General features: G+C 43.0%; 1 protein-coding gene across 1 annotated transcript in view; it reads left to right on the top strand.

The window, feature by feature from the left end:
• Positions 1 to 19,787, top strand: part of BMP1 (bone morphogenetic protein 1) — a 133,283-nt gene that overhangs the window by 104,857 nt on the left and 8,639 nt on the right. Inside the window, exons 11-16 of the mRNA XM_083368440.1 lie at positions 1,121 to 1,266; positions 2,220 to 2,415; positions 3,592 to 3,717; positions 5,596 to 5,756; positions 6,495 to 6,675; positions 19,100 to 19,225. Of these exons, the coding sequence (XP_083224566.1) occupies positions 1,121 to 1,266; positions 2,220 to 2,415; positions 3,592 to 3,717; positions 5,596 to 5,756; positions 6,495 to 6,675; positions 19,100 to 19,225 (936 nt within the window). The remainder of the gene's footprint in view (positions 1 to 1,120; positions 1,267 to 2,219; positions 2,416 to 3,591; positions 3,718 to 5,595; positions 5,757 to 6,494; positions 6,676 to 19,099; positions 19,226 to 19,787) is intronic.

Here is a 19,787-nt window from a genome sequence, read left to right as displayed (position 1 = left end):
TTACAAAGTCAGCTTATTGCCCCCAACAATCTGGGTCCTCATTTTACCTACCTCGGAAGGATGGAAGGCTGAGTCAACCTTGAGCCTGGTGGGACTCGAACCTGCACTAATTGCAGGCAGCTGGTGTTACTTCAGGAGGAATTAGCCCACTGCTCCACCAAGGCTCTGGGACAATGCGGCTGTCATAGATATGAACCCATTGCCAGGCATCCACATTTTGATCACCTGACCATGGGAATGCTGCAACAGCCGCCAGTGTGAAAAGTCACTTTTTTCAGTGCCGTGGTAACTTTGAATGGTCATCAAATGAATTTTAGTAAGTCTAAGACTACCTGTATTGAGCTGCCATTCTGTAACGGATAGAAATAAATATGAACATTTTTCATTATCAAAGCAAGCAGACGTTTAGCTTTTCCTAGCATCGACAAGGGTGTCTGCATGCTTTTCAGGTTACGAGCCTCAAGGTCTCTTCTTCTGTTAATCCAGATCTTTCGATTCCCTGCGTTTCTTTAACGGTACCAATGGAGGAGAGAACATGTGCAGCTCAGGATTGACATGTAGGGTCCTTGAGGCTGGTCTGAGCTTGGTGCCCCACGGGTGCTTTATGAAAGGCAATTGGAGTTCCTTGGTTTTTTTTCCTTGAAACCCTTTTGCTTCTCATCCAAGAAGCTTCAGTTCATGAACTGAACTTTACTGCTTTTACCAGCCCTGTGAAAACAGGTCAAAACAGGTGCCTCTCAACTCAACTTATGGGTCTAATGTGACATTCCATTAAGACAGCCAGATGGACATGACTTGGGATAGCTGATGGCAAGTCTTTTCTCTGTAGGGCTACAGAGAAGCCACTGATACATTTCTCATGCCTCTACAGTTGCTCATACAGTTCGTGTGACTAAAGAGTTGGACATGGACCAGGAAGATTTAGATTCAGCTTCCACCTAATTGTGATGCTCACTAGAAGATGACTTGGGTTACTTTGCCTCTTCAGCCAGTTTCTTTTAGCCCAACCTGCCTAAAGGGGTCAATTTTGTGGGGATGAAATAAGGAAAGAACCCCTTGGTGTAATTTGCCTTCAGCTCTCACTGAAAAGCTATCAATGCAGTACATATTCTTCTTCCAGCCATCTGTGGAGGAGACATGAAGAAAGACAACGGGCACATCCAGTCTCCCAACTACCCTGATGACTATCGGCCCAATAAATTGTGCACTTGGAAGATTACTGTTTCAGAGGGATACCACGTCGGGCTCACATTCCTGTCCTTTGAGGTATCAGAAGAATTCCTGCAGGATTTTAGCATGTGCACTAAGATCACTACACCATAATGTCAGGCTTGAGTTTCTCCCATTCATAAAGCCAAGCAAGACCACAATGATTCTCACAGCCAAACTGGCTGAGCATTCGGTATCTCTATACCAGGGGTAGGCAACCTTGGCTCTTTTATGACTCGTGGTTTTCAACTCCCAGAATTCCTGAGCCAGCCTGGCTCAGCTTGGAAACTCTCTCTTTCCCCTCAGCATGGCTGGCTCAGGAATTCTGGGAGTTGAAGTCCACGAGTCATAAAAGAGCCAAGATGGCCTACCCCTGGCCTAGGCCTATCCAGTTAAAAATGGCTTCTCTGAAACCCCTGTCTGAACTGAGAACCAGGACTGCTGTGCCCATTTAGATACCATGCTCCAGTTAACATCACATTGTGATTGGTCCTCAATCCCTTCAGGATTGTCCCTACACCTTTGAAACGGTTGCTTCAGTTGTAATACCTGGATGGGATCTCTGTTTTCTGAGTTAGTCAACAGTGTGAAATCCAGTATCTAGAATAGGGGTCTCCAAACTTGGCAGTGTTGTGGACTTCATTTCCCAGAATTCCTCAGCCAGCTATGCTGGCTAGGGAATTCTGGGAGCCGAAATCCACAAGTCTTATGTTTGCCAAGTTTGGAGACCACTGAGCTAGAATGTTATTTATCTGATGTCTTAGGACTGATCTGCTATCCATGCGTAAAAGTTAGGTTAACTTCATAAACTATAAAGGATAATCTTCCTGGAGCTCTCTTATTTTAACTCTAGTAGTCCCTGTTAATCAACTGCCTTTCCCCTTTTTTCTTTTGTCCATCTGATGTAGATTAAGGTGCCATCAAGAGCTGATAAACATTTTCAAGAAGAAAAATCATCAGTCTTATTGAGATTTCCATGTCCTCCTCTCTTTTCTTCCATACCTCCACAGATCGAGCGCCATGACAGTTGTGCTTATGACTATCTGGAGATTCGGGATGGCAGTACAGAGTCAGACCCTGTGATTGGAAGGTATTGTGGTTATGACAAGCCCGACGACATTAAGAGCACCTCCAACAAGTTATGGATGAGGTTTGTGTCCGATGGGTCCATCAACAAGGCTGGCTTTGCAGTCAACTACTTCAAAGGTAAGCTTGAATTATTCAAGGCAGGGCTGGATAATCTTTGGATGACCAGCACCCATACAACCATAACATTACAGTTGTGGAGAGGGCAATGCTATCTGACAAAGGGTTGATGCAAAGTAAAGAGGATTATGTCATAGAGAAAGAGTACAGAGAAGAACAACAATGATGATTAGGGGACTGGAGGCTAAAACACAAAAAGAACGGTTGCTGGAATTGGATATGTCTAGTTTAATGAAGAGAAAAGGACAAGGGGTGACATGATAGTAGGGTTCCAATATCTCAGGGGTTGCCACAAAGAAGAGGGAGTCAAGCCATTCTCCAAAGCATCTGAAGGCAGGACAAGAAGCAACAAATGGAAACTAACCAAGGAGAAAAGCAACCTAGAACTAAGGAGAAATATCCTGACAGTGAGAACAATTTGGAACGATTTGTCTCCAGAAGTTGTGGGTTGCTCCAACACTGGAGGTTTTTAAGAAGAGATTGGACAACATTTGTCTGAAATGGTACAGGATCTCCTGCTTGAGGAGGGGGTCAAACTAGAAGACCTCCAAGGTCCCTTCCAACTTTTGTTACTCTGTTAAATGCAGAAGTGGGCAAACAGGCAAATATTTCTGCTTGCAGGACTGTTTGTGTTGGGCCACTGGGGGGCAGACTTAACACAAAAACGTTTGGTTGTTGTTGCTTTTTTTGCTCTGCTGGCTGCACCACCCTTTTCCTGCACTTCCTAGAACCAGCTTCTTTTCCATATCCATAAGATTTTTGTCTCACACAGCTGACCATATAATCAAAGTACATCTTTCTTCCTAGACCAGGGGTCCTCAAACCTGGCCCTTTGATGACTTGTGGACTTCAACTCCCAGAATTCCTCAGCCAGGCACCCGTGCCTGGCTGAGGAATTCTGGGAGTTGAAGTCCACAAGTCATCAAAGGGCCAAGTTTGAAGACCCCTGTCCTAGGCCATGGGGATTTGATCCTCCTCCTCTTTCACTCATTTTTCTCTCTCTTCATCAAAGTAGCCCCTTCTTTAGCTGACAGGGATGGAACACAAGAAAAGTTGACTTATTCCTGCTGAGGTTGCGAACAGAACGCCGTAGCGTTAGAGAGAGGCTACCGTCTTAGCCTACGGCCTAGGCCAAAAAAGAAATAAACCGCAACGCCACTGCTTTTGTCATTCCAGAAGTGGATGAGTGCTCTAGACCCAACAACGGTGGCTGTGAGCAGCGTTGTGTGAATACTCTGGGTAGCTACAAATGTGCCTGTGAGCCTGGCTACGAGTTGGCTCCCGACAAACGCAAGTGTGAAGGTAAGCATCTTGAGAAAGCCTCTGTTCTTGTTCCGAGAAGTATATAGGTGGTCCTCCACTTACAACCATCCCTTTAATGATCGTTCAAAGGTACAGTGGCACTGAAAAAGTGGTTTGTGGCCGGTAGCCACAACCCGCGCAACATCCCCAAATAATCAAAATTAAGGCAACAGACATGGAGTCACGACAGTTGCAATGTCCCAGCGTCTTGTGATGCCATTTGCAATCTTCCCAGCAACCATTCTTGCCTTTCCCATGAAAACAACTCAGTGGGGGAAGTGGGGTTTGCTTGCCGACCCCATGATTCCCTTGAGAACTGCAGTAACTCACTAAACGACTTTGGCACCAAAAAACCCCCCAAAAAGGTCGCAAAATCAGACGTGACTCACTTAAGAACCACATTGCTTAGCAATGGTGATTCTGGTCAAAATTGTGGCTATAGGTCAAGGATTATGTGTACCCCTATTTTCGTCATCAAATTCAGCCAAAAACAGCTTGTGGTACAATAAAGCCACAGAAGAATACAAGAGAAGCCATTATGAATCTAAAAAACTAATAGAAGAATATGTAATCTTGCCTTAGCATCAAATATTATCGATCCTGGCTACATCTATAACACCTTTTATCTGATATTAGAGCGGTTTACAAGTTAGGTTATATCAGTCTAGTCTGATACAGCCTGGAGGTTACTGACAAAGTGAAAGCCTTAGAGATAGATAGATAGATAGATAGATAGATAGATAGATAGATAGATAGATAGATAGATAGATAGATAGATAGATAGATAGATAGGCAGGCAGGCAGGCAGGCAGGCAGGCAGGCAGGCAGGCAGGCAGGCAGGCAGGCAGACAGACAGACAGACAGACAGACAGACAAACAGACAGATGAATATAGCTAATTCTTTCTAATGTGGGGCACCACAACAAAATTTGATTTATACCCAAAATTTCCTTACTGGGATCATAACTGAGCAAAATTTGCCACTTTTTACACATTTCTGTGAATTCATTAGCTAATAAAAAAGAAAATATTGTCTTTCCCAGTACAATTGGAATAATTCAGAAAGAAGGGTGTATCAATTCAGAGTATTGTGCATGGAAAACTCCGCAGAATGGGGGTACTGATTCAACCCTACCCATCACACAGACAGATTCAGAGTCCTGACAAACCTTTTTAGAGACAGAATTAGGCAGACAGGGGCCAGTTTTTTTTAAAAAAGGGCTTTGTATTACAGCAATGTGAATTCAGTTCCATAAAGGCAGACCATAACATGATCTAGAACAGGGGTCTTCAAACTTGCCCCTTTTGGGACTTGTGGACTTCAACTCCCAGATTTTCTCAGCCAGTGTGCCTGGCTGAGGAATTCTGGGAGTTGAAGTCCACAAGTCCTAAAAGGGCCAAGTTTGAAGACCCCTGATCTAGAAAGATCTTTACATTAACCTTCTAATGAAGAACCTTTTTAGAGTAAAATCTGAAAACCTGCATAGCCTGATTTCAAAGCCTTTCCTCCTGAAAAAGCTCACCAAACTTCATGTGGCCAAAGCAGCAGGCAATAATTGTTGGATATGAAAAGGAGCCTCTAGACCAGGGATCTCCAAACTTGGCAACTTGAAGACTTGTGGACTTCAATTGCCAGAATTTCTCAGTTTAGAGAATTCTGGGAGTTGAAGTCCTGCCTGGGGATTCTGGAGATGAAGCCCACGATTCTTGAAAGTGGCCAGGTTTGGAGACCTTGCTGTAAAAGAAGGCACTTTGGTGGTGCCTAGTGAAGAAATCTGATCACCCTCATTTACTCCTAGAATTAGAAATTCACAACTGTGGATAATCTACCAGGCAGGAGACTGAGTCAGCCTCCATGTTCGCTTTTGTATCTGGCAGCTGCCTGTGGCGGATTCCTCACCAAACTGAATGGGTCCATCACAAGTCCTGGATGGCCGAAGGAATATCCACCCAACAAGAACTGTATTTGGCAGCTGGTGGCACCCACTCAATATCGCATATCCCTGCTATTTGACTACTTTGAGACAGAAGGCAATGAGGTGAGCGTGGTCCTTTAGAAAGAAGCTTCTAGGTTAGCACAGAGGGATATCTGGGAACTCTTGAGCTGCTGTTGATTTTCAGTGGTGGAGGATGGGATGTCCATTAAATAAACAATATAGAAGATGTAGTGCGCTGGGGTTTTATACTGCTTTCTGAAGGTAGAAGGGTGATTTATGAACAAGATTATTCTGCAATAGCAGGACAGTCACCAAAATGGCTTTACTTCCATGTCCTAGAACTCCTATGTTTCTGCATTATGTATTGTTAGTTCTGGACAGGTGATTGATTAATCCAGTAGCTATTGGAATAACTGCTTTGAAAGAAAAGTTGGAAGAATTAATGAAGTGGGTTGAGATGGGGCTGTTGGTATCATGTTGGCCTAAAAAGGTAGTATTTTTTTTTTAAAAAAAGAGAATCATTCTCCATGATCCACAGAGATGGGCAACTACAGTCCCTTTAACACCTGTGGACTTCAATGGCTGGTCAGGAATTCTGGAAGTTGAAGTCCACAAGTCATAAATGGCCATAGCTGCCCAGCCCTGATCTAATAAGAAAACTTTTTCTGAATGAATTAAACCAATAGCAGTGCTGTTAAAGACTCCCAAAGATTTCTGGGAGGATGGTCTCACATAGCCAAAGGGAAGTTACAGAACAAACTCTGGGCTGTGGCCGCTTCTGCCCACCTTCTTTTCCTTCTCCCAAACCAAGGAAATGTTTCCTTTTGCCTTTCCCATCAGGTGTGCAAGTATGACTTTGTAGAAGTGCGCAGTGGCCTCACCTCTGAAGCCAAGCTCCATGGGAAGTTTTGTGGAGCAGAGAAGCCCGACGTGATCACCTCCCAGTACAACAACATGCGCATTGAATTCAAGTCTGACAACACCGTTTCCAAGAAAGGCTTCCGAGCTCACTTCTTCTCAGGTAGAGCCACCTGGTCTCTTGAAAGCATGCCTACCTGTCTCCCGCTTCTTCCCAATCCAGCAACTAACACTCCGTTTTTAAACCGTTGATTAAGTGTAGAGGATGCAATGCCTGATTCCTCCAAATGGAAGATTTTAAATTCTTAGAAAAGGAATTCTGGCCTTAGTTTTATTGGCATAACCCCTGAAGGAAACAGTTGTGGTGATTGCACATTGGGAAACACATCATTGGGCAAAATTAAGGCTACTCCATCATGTTGTAAAGTTCCTTGTCCTTGCTCCATAGCATCCAGCTCCTCCTCCTCCTCCTCCTCCTCCTCCTCCTCCTCCTCCTCCTCCTCCTCCTCCTCCTCCTCCTCCTCCTCTTCTTCTTGTTCTTCTTCTTCTTCTTGTTCTTCTTCTTCTTCTTCTTCTTCTTCTTCTTCTTCTTCTTCTTCTTCTTCTTCTTCTTCTCCTTCTTCTCCTCCTCCTCCTCCTCCTCCTCCTCCTCCGCCTCCTCCTCCTCCTTCTCCTCCTCTTCCTCTTCCTCTTCCTCTTCCTCCTCCTTCTCTTGTGGGTGCTCCATCATTGCAGGCTTTTAAGAAGAGATTGCACCGTCATTAGTCCAAAATGGCATAGGGACTCCTGCTTAAGCAAGGGGTTGGACTAGAAGGCCTCCAAGATCCCCTCCAATTCTGTTATTCTGCATTCTGCAAATGGTCTTTTTTGGTCTATGACCAAAATCAACCTCTTCTCTTCTCTTCTCTTCTCTTCTCTTCTCTTCTCTTCTCTTCTCTTCTCTTCTCTTCTCTTCTCTTCTCTTCTCTTCTCTTCTCTTCTCTTCCCTTCCCTTCCCTTCCCTTCCCTTCCCTTCCCTTCCCTTCCTATTATAAGCCCTACTTTGGAAAAGCTGGATCTCAGAGCTACAGTTAGTAGTGCAAGTTCGAAACCAGACAAGCCCATTTTAAGCATTGAAAGCCCCCAACACTTTCCTCTCTTTTTAAGGCACTGCCTCCTCTAGCTCCATGTTATTTCAGTCTCGCTAGCTGACTCACCAAGGCTTTAAACTCCACAGATGGACAGCTGCTCCTGCTTCTGTTAATGTCCAAGTTTCCCTGCCTTCTCTCTTTGGCTTGGTCTAGTGACGTATTTCTTTCTCTTTCACACCCTGCTTCCCAGAGTCCAATTGCAGGCTTCTTGCTGAAGAGGCCAGATCAACAGCACCTTCCCCATCGCTCTGCTTGCCTTGACCAACTTGATGTAGGCTAGCTGATAAGGGAGCACCCATTTCTTTTTTTTTTATTTTTAGAGGGAACAGTTTTGAAGGTTGTCTGTCTTCTTGCAGAAACAATCCGTGTGTTTTGCGTATTATGTGTGGCATGTAAGAGGGAGCAAGACTTCTATTCCCCCTTCCCTGCCTTGCTTGAGTCAACCATATGTAGCCAAACTATTTTAATGCTTGCTGGGATCTCAGGAAAAAAAAGGAGATGATTTTGGGAAACCATTACCTGCTTATGTTGTCTTGTGTTTCAATGTGGCGTTACTTATGTATCACTGCCAAGAAGGCATCTTCTCTTGGGGAGAACGTTTATCCAAGCAGAATCTCTTTGCAGGCTGATCTGGCTAACACAAGTAGCCGGAATTCACACCGTAGAAATTGCTGAAATACCAAGTAAAAATGATGGTTCCTGTTTTTATGGAGAGGCAGGCCATGTCAACAGGGCTTAGACCAGGGGTGGGGAACCTTGGCTCTTTTATGATTTGTGGACTTCAACTTCCAGAATTCTTGAGCCAGCCATGCTGGCTCAGGAATTCTGGGAGTTGAAGTCCACAAGTCGTAAAAGGGCCAAGGTTCCCCACCCATGGTTTAGACCCTGGCTAATGGCTGCCAAAGCCTAAATTCTGAGCAGTACAGGCAGTCCTTGAATTACAACAGTCCCTTTAGTGACTGTTTGAAGTTACAACGGCACCGAAAAAAGTGACTTATGGCCATTTTTTCACGCTTATGACCGTTGCAGCATCCCCATGGTCACTTCAGATGCTTGGCCAATCACTTGTATTTATGACAGTTGCAGTGTCCCGGGGTCATGTGATCACCTTTTGTGACTTTCTGACAAGGAAAGTCAATGGGGACACCAGATTCACTTAATAGCTGAGTTGCTAACTTAACAACTGCTGGGATTTACTTAGGAACTGTGGTGAGAAAGGTCATAAAATGGAGCAAAACTCACTTAACCACTGTTCTCACTTAGGAACAAAAATTTTGGGCTCAATTGTGGTCGTGAGTTGAGGACTACCTGTATTTTTTAAAACAAAAAACCAAAAACCATGCTGATCCATAAAATAGAATGGCAGCCCGTTGGATTAATCTAAGCTGTTAACTAAATAGGATGATTTTAACATGTGTACAACCTTTCACATTCTTGATCCCTTTCCTCCTCTCCCACAATTATTTCATGATGCACCACTATTGTCTTCACAGCTCAGAAAGTATCTCGTGAGTACTTAGTACGAGTAAACCAGTATAGTGATTGTTCACATTTACAGCAGTGATGAAAAAGTTACCTTACCTCCAATTCGTTGATCACCTTTGCAAATCTGTAAACCAAAGGAAAGTCAGTTTGTAAGCACAGTTGTGATTTCACTTAGTGACCACTTTGTTGTTGACCCCCCAGTTATAGTTGCTAGATTACCAAGGTCTATTCTAAGACATAGTTGATGATTTACCAAAGATCTTGAATAAACCAAGGTCTATTCTAAGACATAGTTGATGATTTACCAATGATCTTGAATAAACCAAGGTCTGTTCTAAGACATAGTTGATGATTTACCAACGATCTTGAATAAACCAAGGTCTATTCTAAGACATAGTTGATGAATAGCACTGTCCTATACAGAGATTCTTTGACATCATTTAATGACCATCCAAAATTATGGTAGCACTGAAAAAAGTGGCTTACAATCATTCTTCACACTTATCGCCATCACTGCATTCAGATGGTCACATAAATATGATTTGGGCACTTGTCAACTGTGGCACATTTACAAGATTTTGCAGTGTCCTGCATTCTAATGAAGGCCATTTATGACTTTCCCAGCCAGCTTCTGACCAGCAAAGTTAATGGGAAAGCCAACAGGAAGATCACATGGTCACATGATGTCTCGATGAGCATGGTGATTTGCTTAACGACCATGGTTAAAAAAAAGGTCATAACACTGGGTGCAATCTTATGATGCCTCATTTAATGAGTGCACCTCTGAATGATTAATTTTCCCATCTCTATTGTGATCGTAAGTTGAGTACTACCTACACAGGTAACTGGGGAACTTTCAGTTAGACCAAAAGGGATTTAGTTGGAGTTGGGATATGATATGATTAAAAAAAATAAAAATAAACACAAGGCCCGTAAAGCTTTCAAGGATTCCTCCAGCAATCAAGAAGCCAGGAAGATTCCTAGAACCAAGTCGGCCAAGAAGATCTCAAGGGCAGCAGGGTAAGTACCTGGCTTGCTTTTTCTTTGTCCTACTTTAAGGTCATCATCCCTGGGCTGGGCTGGGGAAGGGCCTTATGCACCCCTGTCCTTTTCTACCCTCCTCCTCTCATAGCTGCAAAGGAGGGCAAAAATAAAACAAGAGGTAAAGTTCCTATCGAAGTCCTATAAGAAGGGGGTCTTTCATCTCACAGTCAGCAGATCCCCATGGAAAGTGTTCAGCCCTCTGGATTTGTATTGGTTTTATTTAATTGTTTAGTTTATTTGTGCAACCATCCTGCACAAATATGCACATTCCTCATGTGCTCTCTTTCTTAGGGAAGCTCTGTTTCCTTTGTGGATTAGCAAAGGGCACTGTTGTTTGTCCAATCCTTTATGAAGAAACAGCAGTAGCAATAGCGCTTAGACTTATACACCGCTTCACAGTGCTTCACAACCCTCTCTACGCAATTTTTAGAGTCAGCCTATTGCCCCCAACAGTCTGGGTCCTCATTTTACTGACCTCGGAAGGGTGGAAGGCTGAGTCAACCTTGAGCCGGTCAGGACCGAACTCCAGGCTGTGGGCAGAATTAGCCTGCAATACTGCATTCTAACCCCTGCGCCACCACGACTCCTAAGGTCGACACCAAAAGACTCACAATGGATAAAATTGGTGGCCCATTCTCCTTTTTTTTCCCCTTTCATTTTTAAAAGGAGGAAAGAAAATATATCCAGAATGGAAAACAAAGTTCTTTTATTTTTTTCACACATTGGACTTAGATTTTGCTAAATATAGAGCAATTCTCCAGGTACTGCATGTTGGCAATCAGCCCCTGCAATTTATTATACTGTGTATTATCATGTATATCTCTGTATACCATTATGCTGGTATCCACCAGTGGCATCCATTCATGATGAATATGCAGGATCATATCAACTTTCCCCATCTGGCAGACGTTGAGGGTAATGGGAATTGTAGTCCAACACATCTAGGCAGTAGTGGATTCAGTTAAGATTGAATTATGCAAATCAATACAATGTCATTTGTCTTGACAGATATTAAAAACACGAAGCTGCAAACCGTTTCCTTCCCTTTTCTCTCTTTTCACCTAGTGTTGGCGTTACATTTTTGATCTCCAGTGAAAAGACGAAGCCAAAGTTGGGTTCGCTGCCCAAGGATATTTCTCACTTCAGTTTCATCGTGGATTATTTTTGCTAAGCGATTAAAGAGCCGTTCTAGAGGCTCTTTGACCCAGGGATTACGCTCCAATTACAAAAAGGCCTTCCCCACCTCTGTGATTTCATAACATTGCTGGGTTTGAAAAATAAATAGCTTAATTCATTTCTGGATAACCTGCAATGTAAACCACATTGCCAAGAGAAGGAGGGAGGGGTTTATCTCCATTTTTGCAAACCTGGAGTTCTGCAGGTAACTAATTTTCCATTCATTCCCACCTTCTGAGCTTCAGCTCCTCAAATAGCTCCTGTAAGAGTTGTCTGGTTTTCTTAATTTTTCTAGTTGGGAGAAAGATATAGAACAGGTTAGAAATATTTTTTTTACAAAGAGTTCCAGTACTTGCAGACTAAAAGGAAAACCTTTTACAGGTAGTTCTTGCTTAACAGTCCTAACCAAGAGCAGCAACGCCATCGTACTTCACTTATCTTCACTTAATCAATTGAAGTGGTTAAGTAAAATATTGCATGACCGTTACTTAGCCAATTAGAAAATTCAGTTCAGAAAATTAAAGTTGTTGTTGTTAGTTGCGAAGTCGTGTCCGACCCATCGCGACCCCATGGACAACGTTCCTCCGGGCCTTCCTATCCTCTACCATCTTCTGGAGTCCATTTAGGCTCACGCCTCCTGCTTCAGTGACTCCATCCAGCCACCTTATTCTCTGTACAAAATGCAAAGGAAAAATAATTAACAAGACAAAACAAAAGTAGACAGAAACATTTAAAAAGACATGAGTTAAAAGGACAAAAACCCCAGATATTATCCCCCCCCCTGTTTCCCTCCCCCTTGTATTTTGTATTTTAATTTTCTGAATAAAATAAAAAAATATGAGTGAACCACCCAACTTAGTAGGGATGGTGATTCTGGCAGTCCCCATTGCAGCTTTTGAGTGACATCTTGTGGCAGTGACTTGTGACTCCTGCTGTCTTCCTGATTAACTTGATGGCAGTCAGCTGGGAAGGTCACAAATAGCACAAGTGGCCACAGGAAAGCTGTGATGGTCGTAAGTGGAAGTACTGGTCATAAGTCAGTTTTTCAGCACCACCATAACTTTGGACAATTGCTAAATCAGGGGTCTTCAAACTTGGCCCTTTTATGACTTGTGGACTTCAACTCCCAGAATTCCTCAGCCAGCGTGCCACAAGTCATAAAAGGGCCAAGTTTGAAGACCCGTGTGCTAAATGAACTGTTGTTACATGAGGACTTGTTCCTTGCTCTTTCCTTTTTCAACTGCCACTATAGCCTACAACAGTCTTTAGGGAAAAAAATTGGTTGCAAAGTAAGTGACATAATATCCTACCATGTTGATAGCTAAGCACATTGATTTGTGCTTTAGATTGTAAGCCGCCCTGAGTCTTCGGAGAAGGGTGGGATATAAATGGGATTTTAAAAAAATTAAAATTATGGGTTTTTTTTTAAAAAAAAAGAAATAAAGGAGGAAAGATAAGTAGCCCAGCATTTTAATCCCACGAAGAACTCCCAGGGCTGATGGGTTTGTTTTGCAAGTGACAAGAATCACACATGAACTAAAAGTTTATTTCATTTCATTTCATTTCATTTCATTTATTTGATTTCTATACCGCCCTTCTCCCTAGGGACTCAGGGCGGTTCACAGGGCATATATAAATAGCTATACAAAAATTAAAAGAGAATTAAACCATGCCCAATTAAAATACAGCAATAATAGAATAATAAAAACCAATTAAAAACCCATATTCCCCATCAGGCCAGACCAGCTAACTCAAACAAGTGTCCTTTTTCTTTGAAATTTACTTGGCCATACCCTGATGGCCTGAGGCTTTTTTCCAGCCTTCGATTGTTCAGTTAAAGAGAGAGAAATGTAGAGTCCTGGTGGTTTGGCTGGATTCTTAACATGTTGTCTATATTTTGTGGTCCATCCGCAAGTCTGCTTGAAACTGCATTGGAGGAATTATGGAACAGAGAAAGTGCTGTTTAAAAGGGTCCTTAGACTCTCTTGTAATCATCCTCAGTATTTCAAAATGCAGGCAGTCCTCGACTTATAACAGTTCATTTAGTGACTGTTTGAAGTTACAACTTGACTGAAAAAAGTGACTTGACCATTTTTCACACTTACAACCATTTCAGCATCCCCATGGATCAAAATTCAGACTCTTGGTGACCGACTCGTATTTATGATGGTTGCAGGGTCATATGATCCCCTTTTGCAACCTTCTGACAAGCAACGTCAAGGGGGAAGCCAGATTCCCTTAACAACTGTGTTACTAACTACACAACCGCAGTCATTCACTTAAGAACTGTGGCAAGAAAGGTCGTATAATGGGGCAAAACTCACTTAACCAACGTCTAACGTAGCAACAGACATGTTGGGCTCAAAAAGTCAAGGACTATCTATGATAAAAGAAAGAGTTGTTGGGTGGTAAGGAAGTTGAGCCCATTTGTGGAAATATTGGATAGTATGAAACTCCCACTGAGCAAAACAAGAAGTGAGCAAAATATTCTGGGAAATTCTAAGAGGTGATGGTAAGCAAGCCGTTTTATATCACTGCTGCTAAATGAAAAATAAGATGGAAAGTGCTGCAAGAATCTGGTGTTTCTCTGATGATTCATCAGGAAAGCTGCTCAACAACTTGCTGGCTGACAAATTCAGAATTCAGGTAAGATCCCTCTTTACATGACTGTTTCATCTGAAATAATATTGAGATTATTGTAAAACTATGGCATTTATCAGTAGTTTTTCCCAGCCCATTTGGAATGTTCCATCTTAGCTTGGTATAAATTGCTGAAAACGGGGATGGCCCTTTTGTTTATGTCTTGTTTATGTTTGCTTGTGATTCACTTTATTTGCCGATCAGTGTTTGTGGTTCACACACGTTTCCTCTTTAGGCTTCCGTTTGTGAGCTTCTGCTTTGATTTACACATGCAATGGAAGTGTGTAGCATGTGTGTTTCCCTTATGCTGTGGGTGTTTAATTGGGGTACTCCGTGTGGGGCTGAAATAGTACTTGGTTAGTATCATTTCAAGATCAAAATCCCCTAATGGGCTATGGTGATTAGTAGTAGTGAAGAACACATATTTGCATAAGTCCTGGTGCACTTTTTTGGCCTTAAAGTGTCAATTCAGAAAATGCCTAATTGGACTCCGCTGGTGTGTTTCTCTCTCACGCACCAAGTTGCACACCCAAACAAAAGGGGAACACATTCATTTATTTTAAAAAAAAATACAGTCCAATCGTTTGTGTGATCCCCATATCATGTGTATGATCTGCCATACACACTATCCTCTTTCTGTTGACCATGCTGGGTCACCCAGGCCTTCGTTCTTGAATCAGCTTCAAAGAATGCTCTTTTACAGCATTTGCACCCTCTGAAAACCACGTGAAAGCACACCCCATTCTCACATGATGTTTGGAGATTGCTCAAGAGCATGGCCCTCTCACACTGTCAACATCCAGCTCAAGAATCCAAATAAACTCCAGGTTTATTCCATCTCCGAAAATCTTTCTGCTTATTGAATACACTGCATGGGTATGTCAAAGCAAAACTGACTCTGAGGTTCCAACACCAGTCCATAAACTGAAAAAATAATTTTCTCAGCCAAACCCGCAATGTCTTACATAGTCCATATAGACAAGTTTTCTTTGTTATGAGAACCATCTGCTTCAAATCCACACCTGGTCTTCAGCTGAACCATAGAAGTTTTGTTTCTCCATCTAATCCAGAGGTCTCCGACCTTTCTTGGTTGGAAGACCGGAGGGAAAGGAATGGGGAAGCATTTTACATGCATGCACGCACACACAATGGGGCCGCGAGCACACATGATGTAAACAGGGTGGTGCTAGCACTCATGTGACACTTGTTAGCACCCCACCCCATTTTCACTTCGCGGCATCCCGTTTTCGTAGTGGTATTGGTGCTAGCTCAAGTAGGGGTGTGAGTGTGTGCACACATGTGCATCCCCTGTTCTGCAGGCCACAGCCCGGAAGTGGACCATGGCCCGCAGATTGAGGACCCCTGATCTAATTCACTTGAAAGTGACACCTCCCTTCCTTTAATCTAAAGGCCAATTGAAATGTAGAGGCATGCAACTGCCAAAGTTTCATCCTTGACATGTGTGTCTTCCAGAGTTTCTGGAGGACACACAAGACCACACCCCATTCTCATACAATCTCCACAGCCTCCAAAAATCACACAAGAACAGGGCATGCTTTTGAGAATAGTTGATGGCGGGTGCTGGTGAACACTGGTGTGTCGCCCAAAATGTTGTGTGACACCTGTGACACTTGAATCATAGATTCATCATCACTTGTCATAAACTATTGTTCTGAGATATGTGCAGAGAAAGCTGGTTCAGTTTGACCCACTTCCTAAGTGAACATTGACACTGTTATTTCCACAGTCTGGCTGAGAAAAGCCAGGACCACAGATTTAGTTGGGAATAGCCCATATACTGCATTCAGATGCATGCAAACCGCTCAACCTTGGGCTTCTGGATGGAGAGTCATGATTATGCTCATCATATTGCACTTGTGTCAGAGGCACCAAAGCACTTCCAGGTTGAAAGGATTAGCTGGTGACATCACCATTGTCTGGGGCAGGGGTCAGCAACCTGAAACAGCGAAAGAGCCACTCGGAACCGGTTCCCTCACAAAAGGAAAAACTGGGAGCCGCAAAAAATGTGTGCACATGCGCGTACATGCGCGTACATACGCACATGCGCAGAACAGGATTTGACTGAAGAGTGGAGCCAAGGCGAGATATGCACCTACCCTGCATATTTGAATTGATTGGTTGAACTTTTTTAGTCCCACTTTTTTTTGGACTGCACATGGCAGAGGACTGGGAGCCGCAGGTGACGGCTGAAAGAGCCGCATGCGGCTCCGGAGCCGCGGGTTGCAGACCTGTGGTCTGGGGGATGCCCAGCTGGGGGCTCCTTTCATGCTCCCAGCATGGAGCTGGAGTGAAGGACAGGCACTCACCCCATCCCACAACAGCACTCGGGTGTCAAACATGAATTTGCTGCTTGTCAAGCCAGCATCCTAACAATGCGAGCCACCATGCTCCTATCAATGGACATTGTGCAGCCATTTAATTTTCCCCTCCTAAATCAGTGGTGGGATTCAGCCAGTTTGCACCAGTTCACTAGAACCGGTAGCTAATTTTTTGTTGCCCAGGCCCAGATTGGACTTCCGGAAGCGGCATCCACACAGAGAACCGGTTGTTCACCTATTTGAATCCCACCACTGTCCTAAATATGGAGACAGTTACGGTAATGGTATCATAAGCTATCCTGAATGACAATGGTAATAAGCCAAATGATGAATGGTAATGTCTGGATTGCTTGTATCAAATGCTATAAAGAAACCCAGGATGATTTTTATAATAAAAGCCTTGTCTGGAAGCCCCTGGGGGTTACCTTGAAGTTGGGTAGACTGTGGAAGGCAGTTACAGTTGATTTGTGTGATTTGCACCAGATCTTCCAGCAATAAAACTCCACCTTCAGTCCAGCAAATGCAGAGTCACTGTCTTCTCAAGGGTAGGAGGGAAAACTCACATCCCTGCAAAATTGAAAGCTGGTAGGAAAAGATTTGCTGTTCCAGAATTTTAGTGAAAGTTGTGCAGTACCCCACGAAACAGGAATGCAAGCCAGATCATTGGGACACTAAGGGGGACCAGTTTCAAAATAGCTGCTGAAATCTTAAAAAGTGGTTAATAGGCCTGCCTCACCTGTATGGCCTTAGTCCTACCTGCCAGATGGGAACACGGTGTAATTCATTGTTTTAGTTAAAAGGGGGCTTGCGAAAGAGTTCTTTTTCTTGGTCCTCCTCCTCCTCCTGCTGTTGATTCCTAGAAACTGGAATTGAACTAGGACAGGGATAGGCAACCTTGGCTCTTTTATGACTCATGGACTTCAACTCCCAGAATTCCTGAGCCAGCTGTTCTGGCTCAGGAATTTTGGGAGTTGAAGTCCACGAGTCATAAAAGAGCCAAGGTTGCCTACCCCTGAACTAGGAGTATTTAGTCCTGATGCCTTGTCTGGAACTCTCAAGTCTATATTCTTGGGACCCCCTTCTCAAAGCTAATCTCTTACATTTCATCCCCAGTCAGGACAGATCAGTTTGCTGGTCTGATGAGGTGGAGTGGTCTTGTCATCTTCCAAGAATTCTTGGCATTTGAGGCACATTCTTTCTGGATCCCAACCTTCTCTCTATTCCGAAGGTTCAGATAACTTGCTCTTGCTTTTGAAGATTATCCAGAAATGTTGGAATGATGGTTTATCTTGAATCAGCTGATAAGTTCCTCTTTGGCTTCTACTAGATTTTAATGCTGTTCCTTTTGGCAGTCTTCTTCCTATAACGGTATGCCAACCTGTGTCTTAGCTTCTTCTTCATTTGGCTGTTTCTGATAGCTACTGTAAGAGTATGGCCTCTTTCCTGCATGCCCCTCCAATGGATTATTTAATAAATAACCTTATTCGTTTATATGAACATTCTCTCTTACCTTTTTTTCCCCTTCTTCCCCCCCCCCCATCTCATTTCAGAAAAGATTCAGCTGCCCAAAATGCGTCCTCCTGGCTTGAAATTCCGTCTGAAGAAGCGCACAAAAGCCTAATAACGAACTTGGCTACCCTTCTGTTTGTTTCTCAGGAACTTCAAAGGAACCAGATCGCCCATGTTCCTCCTCCCCCCAAACTATAGGGAGAACCTCCTTCTCTTTGTTCCGTGTTAACCATGGAGCATTTACTATCAAGAGAAAGGGCCACGTTCAACTGTCTGGCAATGCTCCTCAAAGTCTTACTTGACTGAACTGATAGTTATTATTTTTTAAATAAGTAATTAATTAATTAATTAATTAATGCCCTGGAGCGTTTAATTTCTCTGGTTTGTCATGAGACCAGCTGATTTCGTTTTGCATTTCTTTTTAATTGTGTCTGTGACATTTACTGTTGCTAAGTAAAGAAGAATGCCGTCTCCTGTTCTCTTTTCTGCATCTCCTTGTTGTCGCTGTGTCTGTTTTTAAACTCAGTCCTCTGTCCAGTAAGCAGGTAATGGTTATGCCCATTCTAGATCTAAATGGGACTTCGGCTGTTCGTTGGCTAGAACTGCGGGTGCGATACGGTTTTCTCTTACGTTCTGCTCTTTTGGGTGAATGCTGATGTTGTGTTTGCAGATTTATTTCTAGATCAGCCTGGTTGTTGGCTGAGCGTGTGAGCCGCCTGTGGTTTTGTAGCTTACCGTATTTTTGCATTAAAAAAGTCAAATTTGGATCAGGGCAACAATAGCAGTCGTAGAGGCACAGCCTAAGAATAGTAACCACAGTTTATTTTTTGATTTGACCAAGGCTAAACTGAAGAGACACAAACAGTGATAAGAGATACCCAGTTTATATACCAGACTCTGGTGCCCGGGAGAAAGTTAGGCTGAAGTCTTTCTTGACAACTCGATTATTATCTGCAAATAATTTGTAAAGGCACTGGGGAAATTCGAGTGCATAATACATCTAGATTAATAAAAGAGGAAAATAACTATTTTATTCTGCTTAGCGAATTAACTGGCTCCATGTTTCATTGAGTTCTACTCCTACTAAAGAAGAGGCCACAAAGAAGGTGGTAAGGCATAGATTTTAAGAAAGGAGTTCAAATGCAGGAAATTGTCTTTTTTAAAAAAAAATTACTGAGCTGATGTGGATGTAATCAAGTTACCTGCAGTGATCATGCGACTCAATATAGAGAAGCTTGCTAAGCAGTTGACACTTCTTTCCTAGACAAAGATGAATGTTCGAAGGATAACGGGGGATGCCAGCATGAATGTCTCAACACTTTTGGCAGCTATGAGTGCCAGTGCCGCAGTGGCTTTGTGCTACATGACAACAAACATGACTGTAAAGAAGGTAATACACCTTATTTTCTTAATGAAAAGGGCTCCCGCTCTGAGTCTCCAAAGACTATGGTCATAATGTTTCACTAAACTCCATATGCAAAAAAAACCCTTATTTGGGTCAAGTTGTCTACTTACATGGATGCTTTCCATATCCAAAATGGCAATATGTTGCATGACATTCATTCATTCATTTCATTTTGGTCTAGTAATTAAGCCACAGGGCTAGAAATTAAGAAACTATGAGGTCTAATCCCATCTTAGCTATGAAAGCCAGCTGGGTGACCTTGGGCCAATCCCTTTTTCCCTGCCCAACCCACCTCACAGGGCCGTCGCTGTGAGGAAAAGAGGAGGAGGATGGGAGGTTGGATGGATTCACTATCTTGAGTTGTTTATAAAAATAATAAAGGCAGGATATAAATTAAAATTAAGAATAAATCCCTTGACTTTGCAAGATAAGCTCTTACACTATAAATCTGTGTTTTTCGAACATGGCAATTTTAATATGTGTCGATTCCATAACAGGCATGGGGATAGAGTGCAATCCTGTCTAACTCCTTATAGGAGATGACTAG

This window comes from Vipera ursinii (assembly GCF_947247035.1).
Source record: "Vipera ursinii genome assembly, chromosome: 8".
In the NCBI taxonomy this organism is placed as follows: Eukaryota; Metazoa; Chordata; class Lepidosauria; order Squamata; family Viperidae; genus Vipera; species Vipera ursinii.
Note: the sequence above shows the minus strand (reverse complement) of the source record. Positions and strands in the feature narration are given on the sequence as shown.